The following is a 21,572-nucleotide window of genomic DNA, read 5'->3' as shown; positions in this document are numbered from 1 at the left end:
CTACTTCGTAAAATTATTCTGTACACGCGGATACACTTGCTACTTTTTCACGCTTGCCTTTAGTTTTGTTAGATGTGCACAGATAGCTAAAAAAGATATAAAACAATCACTGAAAACAACTTTAGAGGTAAGATGGCTCCGTCCATAGCAGCTTCTGCCCAACCACAGTCACATTCGTGCAATTTTTCCATGACGTCAACTTAGTCCGCAAATTTTATAGAAGTTGAAGAATAATATTGCCTAATGTCTTATTTGTTTTAATTTTAATTGTGTAATTATCTAACGCAAATTAGAGGCTTGACTTGCTCAAAATTATTACTTAACTTTTATTTGCTGCGGTGCGTTGTCTGTGCACCACGCCGCTCTCTGCTCGGCTGTCTCTTTCAGTACGGATTTGGTTCTAACACTGGTCTCTATTATATAAGGAAATAAGTAAATAACGCGTTGAAATTTGCAGAAACCAAAGGTAAGCGGAGGTCCCGATTCTATCTTTTCCCGCTGTACCCCATCTGTGTTCCTCATACTTTCTGCTGAAACAGTTTAGCAGGATCGTCGCCGGAGGAATGAATGAATGAGTGGCTTAGTGAAGTCCTTTGTCATACGCCTCGCAATCTGAAATTTTGTTGGGTATTGAATAAGGTTCTAAATACGTTTTGAAGAAGCGCTGCCTTCCAGTATTTTTTCTGCGTTGATATTTGAGTGTATAGTGTGTCTCCCTTGTGACTAATTTTCCCTCGGCGGCAGCTGTTTCGCTCGCTTAGCACTCGATGACCGGGTTTTTTTTTTTTTTTTACAAACTGTTTCGGAGAACTGCTGTGCTCCTCTGCCTTTATTGTTCTCGCGGTACCAGTTCGGGCCTGGGCCGTTACTCCCATCGCTTACGATCCGCTCGTGCGTCGTCTGGCGTTGAGATGTCGGAAACGAATACGGAGCCTTTGACACGAAGTGCTGCCGATTGCGCATTAGTGCCGGTACCGCCAAAAATGTTAACGTCCTTTTGTAGCAGCTGGTTAGGCCCGTATTCTTTCGATGCCTGTCCATGGCTGGCTACATTTAGTATAATCTGTCGCGCCGGTTAACCGTGGAAACCGAACTTGGAGCGGTTATCGCGAGAGGCGAAACCGCGTTAACCTAATTTAGGCTTACAATGTTCGCGCCCTCGTCACGAAACCTGCTGCCCGACCGTGACTAATTACGTCACTGGGCGCTACGCGTTTCCAGAAGTCATGCCGTCCGACGCCAAAAAGAAGCGCGATGCCAAGAAGAAAGAGGCAGTTAAGAGCAGGAACCAACAGCAGCCGAAGAAAAACACGGCTAAAAATGCGGCCAACGGCGACGCTGCCGCCGACGTTATCGAGAACGGCGATGCCCAGGGAGACAACCTGCTGAATGGCAACATGAGCGGTGAGTGCTTTTCCCACCTGCATTTTTTTTTTTTTTTTACGGAGTGCCCAACTGTCAACTCTTTAGCGGCGGCTGCGGAACAAACATCGTACGTCGACGAGTTCGCGCTTCGCTTGAGAAACTCGCGATCAGCTGTTCTTTCCTCTTGTGCTTGGCAGTGTCGGCGATGTCTGAGGGCTCCTGTTTCGTGGTGTTACTTTTGTTTATTTCTCTCGCTATTTTCGGCTCCTGCGCCTGTCTCGAGGGGGAATTCATATATTTGGATCTTACTCTCTGCGTTGGCCGGTGTGGCAGGACGGGAAATGAGATATTTCCACCAAACATTCAGAATGTGAACTTGAGGCACGTTTGCCTTTTATATTTTTTTTAAAGCTGAAATTCTTTTAGCTCGTGTTAGGAAGATTTAGGCTGAACATAAGCCGAAAGCCTCTTACTACATTTTGTGGCTTTATTGTGGTGAATTGAGTGCTGATCATTGTAAAAATATAGTGCAGCATTTTAACGACTTTACAGTCCTTTGGCACTTGTTGCATTCATGCCAGGTGGGCTGGCGATATCATTTCAGTAAAGGCAGCTAATCAGTCTGGGCATGTCATGGAGGCTAACAAAGTTTAGTTTAGTTTAGTTTATGGGGTTTAACGTCCCAAAGCGACTAAGGCTATGAGAGACCAAAGAGAGTTCAGCTTGAGGACAACGCAGCGAACTATGCAGAGAAAAATGATAGGTGTAGTGGATTAATGACATCCTAGTCGAAATCAAGAGGAAGAAATGTGCTTGGGCAGGGCATGTAATGCGAAGGCAACATAACCGCTGGTCTTTAAGGGTAACTGAGTGGATTCTAAGAGAAGGCAAGCATAGCAGGGGGCGGCAGAAAGTTAGGTGGACGGATGAGAGATTAAGAAGTTTGCGGGGATATGGTGGCTGCAACTGGCAAAGGACAGAGTTAATTTGAGAAACATGGGAGAGGCCTTTGCCCTGCAGTGGGCATAGTCAGGCTGATGATGGTGATGATTCCGTGTGAATAAATCTGGATTGAGCATCATATGTTCCTTGTGTGTTGAATATTAACCACGTGCAGTGTCACTGCCATGCCCTGCAGCTTAGCTGCATTGTAAGGCTTGTACTATAAGAACCTGTTTGGCTAGTTGGTGCACAGTGACTCGCAAACAATGAGTGTAGGAGGTAGCAGCCATAGGTAACTCTGGATGAGGTTCTTTAAGGCAGAATTGTGCTGCAGTCTCGATTGGAACTGATCTTTTCAGCTTGCCATGATGAAATAGTATTATGGTCTTGTTCTGTGGCTTTGAGAGGTTCTAAGTGCAACAACAGAAAAGTGGCAGCTTTCCCATTCAGAACATGCGAGCGCTTTCAGTAACTCCTTGCCTAGGTGCTCAGGCAGACTTGAGTATAGAGGTTTTTATTAAATGTGCAGTAGTTGTACTTCCTCTTTTTGGCCTTCTACAATCAGCGAGACCTTATAATCAAATATTGGATGCAGAAACATGCTGGCCAGGTCACTGTAGCTGACACCTGCGGCAGCAATTTCGTTCACCCATCCACTTTGATGGAGCTTGTTTCAGTGGCACCTCTGAAATGTTAGGACATGCATAACGTTTGGCCGCAGCAGGAAAGCACGAGCACTGTGGCTGAAAAAAGATTACAACAAGGTGTATTACAAGGTCAATATTCTCTGCGACGATACTTCATAAATGAGCTTATAGGACTTCTGGTTGCCAGTGTCATTCTTGAGGTCTACCGTCGTATGACTTGGTTGTATGTATATGCAGAGGCGGAACGTGAGCTTATACGGAGGCTTGAAGAGGACGTGCGGTTAAATGCCGCTGCACGGGCCTGCACTGGTGTGTTGGCCGTACACCCTCGCTCACGGGATGTGAAGATTGATAACCTGTCCATCACCTTCCATGGAGTGGAGATCCTGGTTGACACGCGCCTCGAGCTGAACTGTGGCCAGCGGTACGGTCTCATTGGCCTCAATGGCAGCGGTGGGTAATTCTCTGCTTACTTTTCCTGCTTCTTTGCCCTTGTGGTGGTCTAATTTCAGTAAAAGCTCATAAATTCGAACTTAGGGACTGAAAGAGATGTTCGAATTGTTGAATGACCCCGAAAAAACTGGCGAGAACTGCTTGCATCACGGTAAACTTGTGTGGTGAAATCGTGAGCGATGGTCACCTGCTTTTGAGTTGAGAACAGCGTGACAATGACTATTTTTTACACTTTCGTCAGTGCTCAATTGCATGCACACGCTATCGGGAGTGTCGAAGCTGAAGTGCTGCAGAATTGTTAGGGCCTGCCCGGCATCTTTTCCGGTGCGACGGAGTAACGAGAAAGTCCCCTTACAAGCGGCTGTGCCGCATGTGTGGAGGCTTCACTGCACAACACTGGCATGGCGCGTGGCGAGTATGCAGTTTCAGTGTGTTGGAAGAGCCATAAGAACTGTAGTGAAAGAAACGCGGAGCAGCATGCAGCTATGCTATGCTGGTTGGTTGATGCGTGGCCGGTGCAAAGCTGAGGAAAGTGAGACCAAAAACTAAGCAGTCCAACTAATCTCAAAAACGGGGCCACCCGTTTTTTGTCACACCTGGCATTGCACGTCAGAGGAGTGCGTGAGACTCTGAAGCATGCAGTTCATGTCTGAGTAGGACTGTTTTGACGATAGCTTGCGGTGCCAGTGCGATTAATCAGTGCGAGACCTGTAGCGCCTGAATTAGCGAGCATCCTACGTCATAGACTTGCATGGACATTGACCGGTGTCACACCATCAGTTCGAATTTCCCAAATTTTTTATTGACAGGGGTCAAATTAACGAGAGCTCTTACTGTATCCGACAGTGTTCAGCACTGATGCCTGAAATAAACAAGGTGTTTATAGAAGACTGCGGCAACAACTGCGAAACAGTCGACAGCTGCGAAAAAAAAAAAAAAAAAACTTGTGCAGTGGGTGCAACTAATGTACCTGCAGTTTTTTGTGACATCGGTTGACACACATGAAGACTTTCGTGGTGAAAAAGAAAGCCAGCATTTGCTTGTGTAATTTGGCTGTCAGCGTGCGCTTGTGCACATTTATAATTTGCTGTATTATTGCAGAGATCACACAGACATGCGTTACTTTAGATGTGAAGAATATGTGCGACCCTTGCATTTAAACTTCTCATAGCTGGGGATTTTTGCCTCTAGACTCTGGCTGATAGTTTCAATCTACAGTGAACTCTCACTTGAGTGAACTTCAAGGGACCGAAGGAAATAGTTCACTTAACTGAAAGTTCACTAAACTGAATATTCACTAGACTAACATAAGACATGGAATACAGAGTCAAAAGTTTGAAGTGCAATTCAAGGAGCATAAGACATGGCATCCATAGTGTCAAAAGTGTGAAATTTATACATATCACCTTATACAAGGTGCATAGCAGTTAAAACGCTGCCTTTCTCACTTAAAAATTTCAGTAATTTTCTTCTGCACTTGTACATTTAAAGCACAAGAAGTAACAAAACTGTCGAAAGAGTCAATGTTTAGGCTGAACGGAGCCGATGAAAACACACACCACGTGGGTCGTTTGTGTGGACACGCGGAAGCGACGAGACCGGAAAGAAAAAAGCGACGTTCACGACTAGCCGATCGGAAAAGAACAGGCACACCACGTGGTTTGTGGTGTGACACATTGCCACGTTGCTCCGGCGGTGCTGTAAACGCCAGCGATGTTATTTTTTTTGTTCATGGCCTCTGAGATAACTTGCAAGTTTTACTATTGATCTCGGAGGCCATGCCTCCTTGCCGTTTTTCTTCCGCACCGCCGCTTTGCCCCATGGGCGCTGTAGCACGAGCGACGTTACACTGCCGCAGGAGCGGCGGTTCGATGAGGGCGGGCATCGGTTGCGCCTGCAGTGGAGGGCTCAAAACTTCGTTGAACTGATCGGAAAAATAAGCTTGGGTCCTCTGAGCGAGTTCGTTAAACTGAAATATTCACTATTCCGAAATTCGTTTAAGTGAAACATTTGTGCATAGAATCTATAAGAAAACTGCCGGGGATTTTTAAAAAGTTCGTTATTCTGAAATATTCGATAAACCGGCGTTCGTACAACTGAGAGTTTACTGTATTCAGCTTGTCAGAACTCACTGCGCGACATTGCAGGTTGGCTGTCGGAAGTATGAACAGATCGGCTAATTGGCATTTACTGAAATTGCAGGTAGTGCACAAAGTGAGAAAGTGAACGAGGAAAAAGAAATCTGTGCAGATTCTCAATTCAAGTTTGTGTTGTGTGTGTGTGTGCCTTCCTTTTCCTGCTATCCTAGATAATGTTGTGAAGAGTTTGGCCAACGTTACGAGTTAGTGTGCCTTTGAGCACATTTGATTTTATGATTCTTTGCAATGTGGCGCTTGTGTTCTGGAGTAATGTGTGCTGCTGCTGGGCAAACACTTGATCAGCTGGCTGTCCCCAATGTGTATCTGTTATCCATCCAGCTAATGGCTGGTGGTGTGCTGTGGTTGGTCGGCTGTGCAGGCAAGTCTACGCTGCTGTCAGCCCTCGGCCGGCGGGAGGTCCCCATCCAGTCCCAGCTGGATATCTACCATCTGACACGGGAGATTGCGCCCAGTGAGAAGACTGCCCTGCAGGCAGTGCTTGAGGTGGACTCTGAGCGCAACCGGCTCGAGAAGCTCGCCGAGGAGCTGGCACACATCGAAGACGATGGTGCTTTTTTCTTCTTCCTCTTCTTCTTTGCATCTGTTCCTTGTTTACTTCCTTTTTGTTCTATTGCCCTTACGCATCATTCCTTCCTTAAGCATCGTCCTTGCGCATCTGTTATCATTACGAATTGAGTGCTGAGCCAGGCATTGTTTAAGTCAGACTGTGTGGTACTAATTGGCTGAAGGCACAGGGGAAAACATATGAAAATGAAAGCACTTGTTTTTTATGTGCTAATGTCATGCAGGCTTTGAGAACTTAAAGGGGCTGCGAAACACTGCTTGAGGGGATACCGGCTATACTTCAGGTGGGTTCTTTATGTCACACAGATGCTGACTTAAAAAGAATTACAGGAATCGATGCTCAGGAACGGGAGTTATTCAGTGGAGAAATTTCAAAATACAAGCAAACAAAACGCTGCCCTCAACTCGATTTTGGCGGGGCTTCCCACTCCTATTTCGCTCTCCCAATGACGGCACCTGGCGCAACCAATCAAAACAGCCAGCCAGAGCACGTTGCGGAAGTTTGTACTCCATGGTTGGCTGCTCCCTGCAACTCGTTTTTGCTGAGACTGGCAGCGTCGTTTCCATGCCAGAGCGCCCCTGATGGTGTATTTTTATTTTACTTGCTTTGCAGGGCTTTTATCTAAGACAAACAAGTGGTTTTTGTTGATCTAATATAAAACGCAGACAGGTGCAAAATGTGTCTATTTATTCACACAATTTGCAGTATATTTACTGTTTGTCTGATCATCAAGCTCGCGCCAGGTGATGTCATATCCGCTGCTAAAAACCCGCCACTGTGTGGCGACACCATCAGAGCCATGAAGTTGTTTTTGGGAGGACATTAAAATATTAAAAACGGAATATACGCGGTATTACCGACGGTAATAGCACCATTATAACTCACTGTATGCAATCAACAGGCGAAAAAGTTAATTAAGATTGTGTTTCTGGGCCCCTTTAAAGATCGCCATTCACATGTTGAGGGCACTTGGTGGCTGTGAGACAAACATGCCACCCTAAAAGCTTGTCATGCTTTTTGGGGCGCCAATTCTAACATGCACCTCAGTTGCACAAGAACAGTAGAAACCCATTGGTTGGAGCAAAACCTATTGTCTGAGAAAACATATGATCCAGAACCACCAAGATATTGAATAATGTTACTGAGAGTAAAGTTCAAAGGTATTTATTGGAACTCTCACTTCCTGTCAATGTGGATTATCATTCCTTGGCACAAAATTTGAAGAGCTTTTATGGCACATGTAGACTTCTGTCATATTTGCATTGTCTTTAGTGTAACATAAAACTTCAAAATATCCAGGCAGGTGACTGCAAGTCTCAAAATAGCCTTGATGTTTGGTTGTCACAGTTGTTTTCGGATGCTTTTGACACTTTGCATGTGTGTGCACCAGGGAGAAGCCACTCTTGTAGCTTACTGCCCTTGCGCTTCTAATCTTCACGCTCCCATGATCAGGCAGCTCATGCTCATCGGTGCTGTTTTTGGATGCTTTGCCCAATTGCTTCTAATGCACTGTGAAATAGCCTCTTTGGCGGCTGAGTTCCAGTGGGTTTCTGATGTCACGTGCCCCCAGGCTTGGTCCGCTTTTACGTTCACGCTCATTTAGGTGGTTACAAACTATCATTCTGTCAGAATTGGCGAAATTTTGGCCGTACTTCTGGGAAATGTTATTATCCAGAGGCATATTAACCAGAAAAAAAGTACTGTAACTCTATGGGACATTTTTATTGCTTGCAAGTTTGAGCATTTGGCATGAGCACATATCAGCGAGATTCTACTGTGAGTGTAGAGGCTTTATAAGTGCTACCTGGCTTACATTTTGGGATCGCTTCCCTCAGTGACAGCAAAGTTCAACTCAAAAGCCAGTCTTCAGCCTTGCAAGGCATTAGCACATCAAAAGGTGTGTGAAGGCATGCTAGCACTGTCAACTAAAATTAGGTTCTACCATGTGCCCAATTTAGATTTTTTTTATTTGTGGCTTTCAAGCCAGTCTTGTGCTGCTAGTAGGCAATGAGTTGTTTAGCATATCTTTAGTGTTGTGGAGTTCATCGTACATTACTTCCCACAGTCCACTTTTGTCTTGGTGCAGTCACCATAAATGGGCCGCGTACTTATGAATGCCTGCTCTATGTTGTCCATGCAGATGCCCAGGAGCAGTTGCTCGACGTCTACGAGCGCCTTGAGGACATCTGTGCCGACGTGGCTGAGATGAAGGCGGCTTACATTTTACATGGTCTAGGATTCACGCCTGCAATGCAGCAGAAAAAGTGCAAAGACTTCTCTGGTAAGTGTGTAGTAACTTGATATGGAGGTGGCTTTTGTCTAAAACACAGCCTGTCAAGCTGTTGTGTCGAGCATTCTCTATGGAGTAAGACTGTGATTTGCACTGGCCTTGTGTTTTTCATTTTGGTTTGGTTCATGTGTTGTTTCCCTCCGCAGTGGCTCAGTGGTTATGATGCTTGGCTGCTGACCTGAAAGACACGGGTTTGATCCCGGCCGTGGCAGTTGAATTTCGATGGAGGTGAAATTCTAGAGGCCTGTGTGTACTCTGCGATGTCAGTGCACATCAAAGAACCCCAGGTGGTCAAAATTTTCGGAGTCCTTCACTACGGCATCCCTCATAGCTCGAGTCGCTTTGGGACGTTAAGCCCCCTTAAATCATACCATAAACCAGTCGTGTTGTTTCGTGGTAGCTGGTTGCATGCTGACTGCATTGTGAAGGAAAGGAGAGGTGCTTTAAGATTTGCTAAATGTAGGGATTCGAATTTGACCCATAGCATCTGAATTGGCAAGTGTCCCATGCTGTAAATTTACATGGGCATTGGCCGGGACCGAGTCGGCAGTTTGAATTAACAGGGGTCAAATTAATTAGCTTTTAATGTCCCGTATAAACTTATCTAAAGGTTGCACTTTATTTTTGATCTGGTGTAAAATTTGAATGTGCGGCCCATACACAAATAAAAAAAAAATTATCTAGTCCAAAACGGTGGGTAGTGGCCCTTACACGAGATTCTACAGTATTCCCTTTCATATTGACTGACCCTGCATACAACCATCGTGTTTTGAGCTGTGCATGGTGATACATTTTGTAAAGTTGTCTTTATTACACTGTTCATTCTTGAACCTCTGACAGGAGACCCAGCGATTACTTGATTTCAACATTTTGAATGCAAAATTATATTGCTGTTCTTTTAGTGGGGAAAGCTAGAACACATTTGTTACTAGTGGCCTTTGGTTGTCCACTGCAGTATTCTGCAGTTACTGAAAGAAAACATTCCTTATCCTGCTATCCTCAAAACTTTGTGCAAACTTAGTCATCTTTGCTCTGCCAGTTTCAAGATAGTCAATGCGGCTTCTTTCTGTGCATGACCAAGAAAAGAGCAAATTCTGTCAAAGCATTTCATTCTAGGACCTACATTTAGCGACCAAACAGGCTGCATCACTTTTTTTTTGTTATTGCTGATGGCGTCCTTTTCTTGTGGTGGTGCAGGAGGCTGGCGAATGCGCATTGCCCTGGCTCGCGCACTGTATGTCCGACCACACGTGCTGCTCTTGGACGAGCCTACCAACCATCTCGATCTGGATGCCTGTGTCTGGCTAGAGGAAGAGCTGAAGACGTGAGTTGTTTGTTGAGATGTCATTGATTCTGCTCATTTGTGAAGTTTTTATCGGGCCTGCCTACCAGCCCGTCCCCCTTATGGTATGAATCAGTTCCTTGCGGAAAGGATTTGCAGTGGTTTGGGTTGATTGTTGGTTGTTTACTGTGTGTACAATGGGAGCACAATTATGTATGAGCCAGCTATGCATGCCATAAGAGAAAACACGACCTCCGAATTACGCGTCCGGTGCTCTACCGCTGAGCTACGGCAACGGCTGTCAAATCTTCTGCTTTCGGGGGTATTTATGTTTACAAATAACCTAACCTTGAGAGTGTTCATCAGCGCCACCCACGTTCTTAAGCGGCGGACGTAGCACGTCCTGAGTTACCGCAGGTGTGACGTAGAACGTCATCGAACGGCGAGGGTGGAAGCTGTGTTCTTCCACCCTCGCCGTTCGATGACGTTCTACGTCACACCTGCGGTAGCTCAGGACGTGCTACGTCCGCCGCTTAAGAACGTGGGTGGCGCTGATGAACACTCTCAAGGTTAGGTTATTTGTAAACATAAATACCCCCAAAAGCAGAAGATTTGACAGGCGTCACCGTAGCTCAGCGGTAGAGCACCGGATGCGTAATTCGGAGGCCGTGGGTTCGGATCCCACCGGCGGCATGTGGTTGTTTTTTCTTCTGCTTTTCTAATCAATTAGCTTTAAGCGATGACCCATTCAGTAATATTCGAAATCGAACAACAGCACAAAATAAATAAATTAATTAAAAATCCCCTCTGTCCTTTGGTTTCTGTGGCTGTTGGCTTCTCTCATAAGAGAAAACAGTTCTTTCATGATGTCAGCCACAAAAAGCAAGATGTCTGCTGCTCTCAGCCTTTTGCAAGAACTCGGATTCAAGCACTAAGTTGGCAGAAACAGTTCGCTCTCCCAGTATGGCCTGGGTAGAGTAGGGGGCACAGCTTTTCCAGTGCATTTGCAAAACGAAGCGTTTTGAAAGCATAACTGTGCCGCACATTTAGGTGCTAAACAGTGAAACCTTGCTAATTGAAACTTCATTCATTTGAATTTAATTCGGGCTGCTGATCTGGTCCCGGCCAACACCCCTGCAAATCTTTTCGCATCGTGCGCTCGTTAATTTGGACGCTGCTGGGCTCGCGCTGGTTAATTCAGACGCCCTCCCAACTGACATTTGTGGGGCGTGAGACCTGTCTATGAGACCCCTGACTGCTGGTGTTATTTGTTATCGCGTCGTTGCACAAGAAAAGCTTTTAAGCGACGATTCCATGAACACCTGCTTAGCGTAAGCACCACGTCCAGCACCACCTTGCGTCAGGCGACGGAAAGGGGTACCCGTCGTCATGTGCCTGGTGATAGCTCTGCTAGGTGCTCGTGCCGTTACACTTGATTTATGAATGTCATGCGAAGGGTAGCTCTGGCACCTGCAGTCAGCCCACTCTCGTTCAATGGAAACTAAGGGAGCCGGTCATCTTCTGATTAGGGATTTATTGCGTAGCATGAGCCGCATCTGCGCGGAGCCACTGTGCATTCGCAGGTAGCTGCTCACTGGCCAGCTGTTTGCATGCCTGCCTTGTCAGGACCAGTCAGCGCATGCACACTGGCGACGTGTGGAAGTGGACGGCGCTATGCTAAATCTCTCCATTGATGCATGTTGCCGGGCTAGTTGCAGCGCATGCGCACCATAGCAAGCCGCAGAAAGCTGGCAAGCACAGATCTGGGTGCCCGCACTTCCTGCTCGCGTCTGTTGCCACGAGCATGTGCAAACTGGCTTCAGCATACACATGGGAGTGCGGGCACGCAGCTCCGTCTTAGAGGAGGTACGCTGAACTGAAGCTGTCGTATAATGCAGGTCATTGCATGAATGGAGGACACATAGAGTTCCACTGTGTAAACAGTCTATTTATGCATTGCACAGTGAACACCAACTACAATAGAAATGTCGGTGATACGAATCTCATGGGGTCACGAAAAATAAACTATTCATACCATCCAAATTGAGCAAAGTGCGTATGGCGAAGTACAAGAGATGCATTCACCCAGATCTATTTGCAACTGACGGGATTAATTTACAGGCACTTGCTGTGTGTATCGCAACTAGCAATCATGGTTGCAGCTTGTGTGGTTGCATCATCCTTAGTTGCATGGGAGAGTGTTCGGAACACCCGAAATTCTGCGCATTGTACACAATGCGCTCCGGGTAGTTTTTTGCGAATTCTTATCAGCAGAGATCTAGATCCTACTTATGGCTTTAAGGAAAGTTGGTGGAGACATCAAGAAGCTTCTGGCTGCAGCACTGATCCCTTGATGCAGAACAATCTGTGCACTTTTCTTATCTCACAGTGCTCTCGGTTTGCAATGGTCTCCTTTTTCTTTTATGGTGCAGGTACAAACGAATCCTGGTGATCATCTCCCATTCTCAAGACTTCCTGAATGGTGTTTGTACAAACATCATACATCTAGACAACAAACAGTTGAAGTATTACGGTGTAAGTCCTTGTTCCGTTTCATCTCGGATGCTGTCACTGTGATTATTGGCTGCATTCATTCTCTGCTGTACAGCCATGCATATTGTGTATAATCTTTTCTGCTGCTTGCAGGGTAACTACGATGCTTTTGTAAAGACCCGCATTGAACTGCTAGAGAACCAAATGAAGCGCTACAACTGGGAACAGAGCCAGATTGCACACATGAAGGTGGGTATCCCATTACAGTTTGTATCTTTCAGTAGAAGGGAATTCAAATTGCACTGCAAGGTTAATAAGTTTGGATTCTCCCAAACCTGCTTGCATAACGAACATGCCTTCTTTTTTAACTGCAAGAGCAGTGCTACTGTGCCATGGCCAATGGGTTCAAGAGTCTCTATTCTTCATGCTTTGCTGTCCCTTTCAGAACTACATAGCCCGGTTCGGTCACGGCAGTGCCAAGCTGGCCAGACAAGCCCAGAGTAAGGAGAAGACCCTTGGCAAAATGGTCGCTGCTGGCTTGACTGAGAAGGTCATCGCTGACAAGGTACGGCCATCCTGAGCTCATGCCATCGGAGCTTCATTTTGCCGTTTGTTGGTCCGAAGAGCAGAAAAACAAGCACTAGGTCTTTTTTTTATTTGTTGCCAAGCTGATGGTGACCCCTTTTTCTCTTTTATTGGCCTGCAACAGAAATGATTATAATTGCGAGCATTTTGCAAGGACTCTGTTGTTCTTATAGTTTGCGCTGTCCATCATACCTACGCGGCAGCGAGAGTATAATGCTCATTAGGAAGGACTGTTTGGCTTGCGTGTTGCGTGTGCCAAGCTGCTCCTGCTATCTCTTTGTGGGGCTTGCATGATGATTGGCTTAGAAGGTTTGGGTCATGGCGAATTTTTCTTTGGGGCTTAGTTAATGAAGTGTCTGAATTTTTTTATCACTGAATGATCGAAAGCAAGAGCACGTAATTCAATTTGCAGCGATAGCTACACACAAAAAGTTTTTGGGGTTTTGTGGTGTTGTCGTAGGTATCGCCAACTAAAAAAATGGCTTTATCGAATCTGATGACTGCCGATTGGAAGGGGATCATTTTTGGCCAGAATGTGCATGCCATACTGCAGCAGTGTGCTGAAGCTATTTTATTGGCCCAGCTTTGAAAGCCAGTTGTAGAAATAGTGGAGTGCATGCATTCACTGCGAGGCTCCGCCACATGGCATGCAAAGGTCGTAGAGCTCTCTTCTCTGCATGGTGGGGGTCAAAACTTTGTAGGCTCAATATTTAGGTTGTTTCATATTTTCTAATCTTTCTGAGAGTCTTTTTGTGCACTGTTTTAACTCTAGTGTTGTGTATTTCCTCCTTCCTTGCTGCAGACGGTGCAGTTTTATTTCCCGTCTTGCGGCCCTATCCCACCACCGGTGATCATGGTGCAGAACGTGTCCTTCAGATACAGCGATGATGGGGTGAGTGTACCGGTGGAGCTTGCTTGGCTCGGTTCTTGTAAATGTAGAGGGCTTGGGATCAGCATCAGCAGCCTGCATCGACAGCCTGTGAAGACGAAACTTAAGTGTTAGTACAATCAAATCTCGATCATGCAAATCTCACGGGGCCACAAAAAATATTTGTCATCCTAAATTTGTATCTTCCAAAACAAACAGAATTCATCTGCAGAATTTATGCAGTCAGTTTTCTGCCGACAGGGGTTTACTTACAGCTGCATGCCAGGTGTGGCTCGTGACATTGGCGCTGTGCCGGTCGTGTGGCATCGGTGATGTACAAGCTGCGTGCCTCTGATCATGGTGCACATCGCTTGACTGGCAATTGTGGCATTGGCGATGTACAGGCAGGAAGTACTCGGTGCTCAAGAGTGCAACCATGGCTCATGCGTTTGCATCCACAGTTGGGCGACGGGTTGTTTGTAAAGACGAGTTTCTGCCCATAGCACACAATGCCCGCTGACCAGGGCATTTTATGAATTTGTATCATCAAGGTTCTTCTGTATTTTGAGCTCTAATGGAGTGTGGCAACATCTACTAAAATGCTGCCAAGTTAGTTTGTGTAGCACCAGGTGGCGTTGAGCTGCAAACCACAGTCCTCTTCGTGCTTACTCCTAGTTGCATTGATAAGAGAAACTGGCTTTTCTCTTTTTCTTTCTTCTCATTGGCATTGTACTTTTTTTTTGTTGCCGCTGCGTTCTAATGGGAGGGCATGTCTTAGCGTCATGGGCTTAGCGGAGCATTCCGATTCTGACCCTTTTCCTGTGGCGGTGTTTGTGTGCAGCCTTGGATCTACAAGGACCTGGAGTTTGGTATAGACTTGGACACTAGGGTGGCTCTTGTGGGACCTAACGGAGCCGGCAAGTCTACTCTCCTAAAGCTACTCTGTGGAGAGGTGAGTGTCGTCCTTGGTCTCTCACGCTTCATCTGTCCAACCAGTGCTTGCTGGAGGTGGCGCAAATGTTTCGGTGTGTTCTGTGGCAACCTTTGGGCACGAAATTTGGAATTCTTGAGCGAAATTCAATGATAGTCCAATGTGCAATGGGAATTCTTTGCTGGCTTACTGTAGTGCTTGCCCTGAGGCAGGCTCTGACTTTATTGACAGTGTCAATGCATGGCAGAGTATCTCTCTACCAGCCTGTGTGAACTGTTGTGTGCATTCATTGTTGTTGCTTTCTCATTGCAGCTCGTGCCTAATGATGGTCTCATCCGCACTCACTCACACTTGAAGATTGCCAGATACCACCAGGTAAGAAAGCAGACTGTGTTAGGTATCTTCTGTGTGAGTGTATACTCGGAGTGGACGTGGCACCACACCAAAATGTATCATTGGTGTCGTCGTTGCTGCTGACGCTGCTCTGTTAACACATTTTAACTTGAGCCATGCAATATGCCAGCTTTGGCAATTTATTCTTGTATTTATTCACCGTAGATACTCTTGTAAAGGCTGCCCCAAACTTGGCTTTGCAGATTGCTTCATGTGTGCATAATTTTGCCCACATGGTATATTATGCTTGGAGCTGATAGATAACTGTCTGCGACGCTCGGTACGACCACGCATATGTTGTCCCGCGCACTAGACTCGATCTGGACCCGAGAACATGTGCTGCAGCGCTGCTGACTTGTCTTGTGCACTCGGAATTCGCAACAGAAAGGACAAAACATTATGCTGCGCAAAAAACTAGAATGGGGAGTACCTATGCTTGCATTGCATTTCCTTGCAACAAAGCGCTGCCCACCAGGCTCTGGCAATATGTGCCATAGTAGCGCATCATTCACCCGGTGTCACTAGGCCTAACATGCTTCACATCGAAGACGCGGTGAAAGTGCTTTCGTTCTAGTCGAAGTTTACTATAAATGGTCTAACCTTGTTACCAGTTTACCATCGCACAATAACCTCACAATAAATTAATGTATAATTGATTTCAGCCAGGCATTCAACAATGAAGTGCACAGAAAAGTAGGCAGGTGAACGCCACCCACACCGACTGCCATGGGTTGTCCATGCGGCACGCTGCTCCGGGCCGTTGGCCAAGGCGTCATTTCTGTCAGTCAAGAGCTCGAACTTCAGGGATCTTGATCTTAACTTCGAATTGCGTGATGTTTGCCACTAAACTGATCTAGCAACCTGCTTTACTTTATGCAGTTAATTCGCGCCAATCGTGAAGCGCATGTCCCTTCACTCATACTTTCAATGCATTGTGTATTTGAAGGATTCACCAGGACTGCACTAATTCATCATAAAAAAGCACGTCACAGCATGGAAAAAGAGGGACACATAGTCGGGGCTCCGCTGTGGGAAAAATTTAACGGAAAAATGCCGGTTCCATGCAAGGTCTGCACTCCGTCAAAACTGCGGGAAAAAAAAGTGCTGCCCGTACGCAAGTAGACAACGGTATTATTAGTGCCTGTGCTTGCATATTCAATTCAGGGCTCTGTTCTTCTGCACATTGTGAGCATTTTAATGCCATTCATTTGTAAGGAAGAGGCGTAACATGCATACATGATTGCTGATAATCCCTGATAAATGTGTTGAGAGGTTCATTGTGCTTTCTGGTTTTGCGCAACTTCCAATGGGTGGTGAATGCAGGTTGGAAGGGAGCAAGAACAAACACCTTATCTCGGGTGTTATCACATGTGGCTGTCTGGAAATCCCATCGACAGCCAGGACACTGGCTTCTATAGTGGCTGATCGTTGTACGCACTTTGGATCGCTTAACAGGGCATTGTTACGCCGAACAGTTGAAAGCAACAGGAAAGTCTATCTTTGCTAGTTTTTTGAAGCATGGAAGTATGGATTCTGGGCAAATCAAATTAACATTTGGTAAAGTCAAACCACAGCTGTTGCCGACTACTTTATTGCTCTCTACTCTGTTTAGATGATATATTATTCACTCTCATACATTCAGTCCTCTCATGTACCTATGAAGTTTTGCTTTTCATTTCTGGTCTTCTTTTTCTGTCGGGCCAGTGGACTACTACAGAAATTTTTCATATACAGTCGACGACCGATTTTTCGGACTCTCTAGGGACCGCGAAAACGACCGAAAAATCGGGCAGTCCGGAAAATCAAATTTCACCGAAAAAATCACTAACTTATTACCACTATGCCGGAGAAAGTGGCCAATTGTATTGCACACATTCTAAAGCTCCTCATGACTATATTTCGCCGCGCGAAATACCGTATAAACGCGTATAAGGGCCGCACTTTTTTTTTTTCCAGATTCGAGGGCCAATTTTTGGGGTGCAGCCCATACAGGCGATGTGCGAATTTTTTTTTTTTTTTAAGTAAAAACACACCAATCAGGGAATGAGCGACATTTATTCTACGTTCAATCGCCACTCGCGGAGAATTTAAGACTCTTGAGCTGGTGCTGTGCTCTGGTGCACCCTCATCCCAAAAGAAGCCGCGCAGCATGTCCGCTGTCAACGCGTAGCCGTTGTTCCGAAATTCCATTACATAGAGGAACAGCTCTTCTTCCAGTTCGGGAAACTCGCACGGCTTGCCTCGGAAAGCGCGCTTTTTGCAGCTTGTGTTTCTCTTTTGGTTGCACTATCATCGGACGCACTTCTCGGCCACGTCGAATTTTCTGTCCGCCGCACGCTTACCGTGTTCGAGAGCTAACTCTCAGGCTTGTAACCTAAGCACCTATCACGCTAAAACTGCGAAGCTCGGCGGCAGACCGTGAAAGCCACAATTACAACTATTACAACGAACGCGCTAATACGCCTCAAAAGGCTGCAGCTGGCGATACTGATGCCGATGTGAATAGCGGAAAATCGCTGCGGACAAAAAAGTTGATGATGATGACGATCAAGGCCTCGGGCGCCATCCCTAGACGGCACTTGGAAACTCCTGTGCGCACGCGTGGCCTCCGCGAACGGCGCGGCGCCGGAGCAGGCGGCGCGCCCAAAGCACGCTTCGATCGCGGAGTCCACGGCGTGTGCGTAGCCTCCGCGATCGTATTCGCGTTCCGTATTCGGGACGAAAGACTCAGCACAGATGAGTTCCGTGAACTCAGACTACGGTTCAAGTTCGTGCAGCGGAAGACATTCAGGAACATGCAGTGCGAATTCAAAAACACGCGAGCGCAATGTGCCGACTCGCGCAGAATTTCAGCGTCGCAAGTTAAGAGGCTCCCTTTAAGCTTGAATTTCGTTTTGTTTGATCAAGTTTTCAATCTCTCCTGCAGTTTGAGTTAATGAGGTTCCACTGTACACATTATATGGCGGCTTGAGTACTGGCGGCGAGTGCAAACAAGGTCCGAAAAATCGAGTGGTCAGTGCGGTGCGTCCGAAATTTCAAGTGCTCTTACACATTGGTTCTATGGACCATGTTGCGGTGCCGCGAAAAAGTCCGAATCGTCCAGCATGTCCAAAAAATCAGGCGTCCGAATTTTCGGTCGTCGACTGTATGAAGTTCTGCTTTTCATTTCTGGTCGTCTTTTCCTGTCGGGCCAGTGGTCTACTACAGAAATTTTTCATATATATATATTAGGGATTGCAGTCTGAAGAGATTTTTTTTTTTTTTTTTCAGATGAAACCCATAAATTTTGTAACCTTGGGCCAGAAAGTCAAATTATTTGTTGCCAGAAAAATTTCATTAGTACAGGGTTCATCTTCATCTCGTTCCCTCTTGTGTATGCCTTTGCCTTCAACACCCTCATGGACAAGGGTAGTAGTTGGCATTTAATGTAAAGCCTTCGCAAGGCAGTGGCGCATTGCTTAACTGCTGCAACACTTCATCAGGTATGGTGTATGAACTCTCAGGGATCTGTGAACATAAAGCAGAGAAGGACCAGTTCCGCATATGTGGGCATTAAACCATTACCACTATCCGAACAACTTCTGTCTACGTACAGTAGATCCTAACGCCGGAACCGAAGTGAAAAACCAATGTGCTAGTGCACCTAATTCACATTTAGCCTAACTACGCAAATTGGCCCTCTGTCGTCACTGTTTCTGCTGTGACTGGCTGCCCAGCTGGGCTGAGTACCGTATTGCTAGGGTACCATGCAAATATCAGTATTGCAACCTCATCCACAAAGGCCGTGCTCACACGCATAGTCATAGAATGGTGTGTGCATATTTTGAGAGCCCTTCTTGTTGTTTTTTTTTCCTTGAAACCTTGCTCAGCACCTGTCGGAACAACTGAACCTGAACATGTCTGCCCTGGAGTACATGATGTCGAGCTTCCCCGAGGTCAAGGAGAAAGAGGAGATGCGCAAGATCATTGGACGCTATGGCCTCACTGGAAGGCAACAGGTGAGTGGGATGGGAGGGACATTTTGTTAGTGCAAAAAGTGGATAGTAATTGGGACCATGGGGAGCCTTGGCAACTGCCTCGTTTCAGTAGTAGTAGAACGATTTTGACCTTTAGGTTTTCATTGGTCAGCATTGTTCACGCCTGTGAGAGCAGTGGAGTGCAATTTTTAATTTTGGACTACTTTGTTACCAAGTATTGCTTGTTATATTAAGGAGGGACACTGGTCTTGAAAAAAAAATTTTTATTAATGAAGTCACAGTTACGAAATCTTCAGGAAATATGTATTTTTGTGTGCCGATTCTAAATATGTCATTTAATTTCATGTAAAACAATTCCTTGAGCACTTATGCACTTTTTATGCTAGTATTTTGCAGAGAGTTCTGAAGAAAATTTGCTGCGGGAAACTCGCTGAAATGTATGCCATTGGGTTCTCTTGACACCAAGGAATACAATAAGGGTGAAATTGTCTTCCTGCCTATCATAGAACTTAAGTTATAGAGTTTTGAAGTTGTCGCTTCAGAAATGAGAAGGAAAGTGTGTATTCCTGTTTCTGAAGTGGCAGCTTCAGTACCCTATAACTCATGTTCTATGAGAGCCAGGATGATAATTTTACCCTTATTGTATTCCTTGGTGTCAAGAGAACCCAATGGCATACATTTCAGTGAATTTCCTGCAGCAAATTTTCTTCAAAACTCTCCGCAAGATACTTGCATAAAAAGTGCATAAGTGCTCAAGGAATTGTTTTACATGAAATTAAATGACACATCTAAAATCAGCGCACAAAAATACATGTGCCCTGAAAATTTCATAGTTATGACTGAATTAATAAAATTTTCTTTTCAAGACCAGTGTCCCCCCTTAATGTATAGAGCAGTTTTTACCCCAGGTATTTGGGTGAAAAGAAAAGCAAGACTGAGGGGCTCTATACACTCTGCTGTGTGTAGTACTTCGTGCCTGGCTACAGCAGTAGCAGTAGTTGCACAGTGATAACATGATTGTTTTGTGTATAAAGGAGACATCAGGAAAGGGATTTAATGCAATTCAAGATGTGCAAACACTGGTTAATGACATCGTGGTCAAAATCAAGAAGAAATGGGCTTGGGCAGGGCATGTAATGCGAAGGCAAGATAACTGCTGGTCCTCAAGGGTAACTGAGTGGATTCCAAAAAAAGGCAAGCATAGCATGGGGCGGCAGAGAGTTAGGTGGGCAGATGAGATTAAGAAGTTTGCGAGGATAGGGTGGCCACGACTGGCAAAGGACAGGGTTAATTGGAGACACATGGAGAGGCCTTTGCCCTACAGTGGGCGTAGTCAGGCTGATGATGATGATGATGTGCCACGAGTGTGGCTGTGTAGCAGCAGCAATGTGTTGACCTGCTGGCATCTCCCCTGCACCAGATATGCCCAATTCGACAGCTGTCAGACGGCCAGCGATGCCGCGTCGTGTTCGCCTGGCTGGCATGGCAGGTACCACACCTGCTGCTTCTGGACGAACCGACTAACCACCTGGACATGGAGACCATCGATGCCCTGGCCGAGGCCATCGCTGAGTTTGACGGTGGCATGGTACTGGTGAGCCACGACTTCCGGCTCATCAGCCGGGTGGCCGAAGAGATCTGGGTGTGTGAGAACCAGACAGTGACCAAGTGGAAGGGCGACATCCTCTCCTACAAGGAACACCTGCGCAAGAGGGTCATGGCCGATGCCCAGAACAACAGACCAAAATGATTGTGGCCTTCCCTCCACTTCACTCACTGTTGCCTACTGTACTGCCTTGGTCCCTGTCTTAGCATTGCCGTTTTCTCAACAAAGATAATAAAATGGAACACACTCTTGGGTCGACTGCGTACTTGTGTGTAATGAGTGTCCGTAGTGTGTGGTTAGCGCATCATGTTGCTTATTCGCTGCTATTTGGTTTATTCTCTTCGGTTGTGGAGGTGCCACTTCCCACTTAGATCTTGCCATCAAACTTTTTATGAAATGAAGGAAAGCATGTAAGCCTGTGGCGTATATGAACTTCTAAGCACTGCGATGATAAATTTCATTAATTTGTAATATGCACTGTCTTAAAACAGGAGTTCACATTTTTTGGCGTCTGAGATCCTTGATGTCTTTTTATAAGAATTGGAGGACACAGACGTGTTTTGACTTCACTTTTCGTGCTTAATATTCATTAAAAAACAAATGCACAGTACCTCAAAAATATGTCAAAATTCAATTTATATTGAGTGGCTGTAGAGAGAATTGCAATTCGATTGGTCTCGAAATGCAAAGTAAAGGAAAGATCAGGGTTGAGCAGTACACAAGTTACGATGCTTGTTGAACTCTGAAAGCACTCCAAGGAACTAGTGGTATGAAAATCCCTTCTGGGTGTCTTGCCACGAGTATTTTTGCAGTAAATGTAATGAAAGTGATTCAGCTGGCATCTGTTGCATCATTAGCACATGTGTGCTGTACGCTTTGTCGTCTGGCCAGACAAGTGCCAGAAATTCTTATCATGCAACCCATTCTAGTAGAGTGGAAGCCTGGCAACCTTTGCCTTGCATTTGTAGCTTGCACTCTACTCAAGACTCATGGTATGCTAGGTGTTGCCTGCCCCC

At 45.9% G+C, this 21,572-nt stretch overlaps 1 protein-coding gene across 1 annotated transcript; it reads left to right on the top strand.

Moving 5' to 3' along the window:
* Nucleotides 1-310: 310 nt before the first annotated feature.
* On the top strand, nt 311-20,811 carry LOC149342985 (ATP-binding cassette sub-family F member 2). Its single transcript, XM_089545534.1, has 14 exons — nt 311-466; nt 1,222-1,404; nt 3,192-3,407; nt 5,925-6,113; nt 8,272-8,412; nt 9,619-9,745; nt 12,136-12,238; nt 12,350-12,445; nt 12,642-12,761; nt 13,584-13,673; nt 14,491-14,601; nt 14,893-14,955; nt 18,843-18,971; nt 20,371-20,811. The coding sequence occupies exons 2-14, from the start codon at nt 1,227-1,229 to the stop codon at nt 20,698-20,700; spliced, it is 1,893 nt and encodes a 630-aa protein (XP_089401660.1). The 5' UTR covers nt 311-466; nt 1,222-1,226; the 3' UTR covers nt 20,701-20,811.
* The last annotated feature ends 761 nt before the right edge of the window (nt 20,812-21,572 follow it).

This window comes from Amblyomma mixtum, chromosome 5, assembly GCF_055824585.1.
Source record: "Amblyomma mixtum isolate Tamu chromosome 5, ASM5582458v1, whole genome shotgun sequence".
In the NCBI taxonomy this organism is placed as follows: Eukaryota; Metazoa; Arthropoda; class Arachnida; order Ixodida; family Ixodidae; genus Amblyomma; species Amblyomma mixtum.
This window is presented reverse-complemented; position numbering and strand designations above follow the sequence as displayed.

Coding starts and splice junctions, on each gene's coding strand:
- LOC149342985 (XM_089545534.1), top strand. CDS start 1,227: ATGCCGTCCGACGCCAAAAAGAAGCGCGATGCCAAGAAGAAAGAGGCA. Junction 8,413..9,618: donor AAAGTGCAAAGACTTCTCTG/GTAAGTGTGTAG, acceptor GTGGTGGTGCAG/GAGGCTGGCGAATGCGCATT. Junction 14,602..14,892: donor TAAAGCTACTCTGTGGAGAG/GTGAGTGTCGTC, acceptor TTCTCATTGCAG/CTCGTGCCTAATGATGGTCT.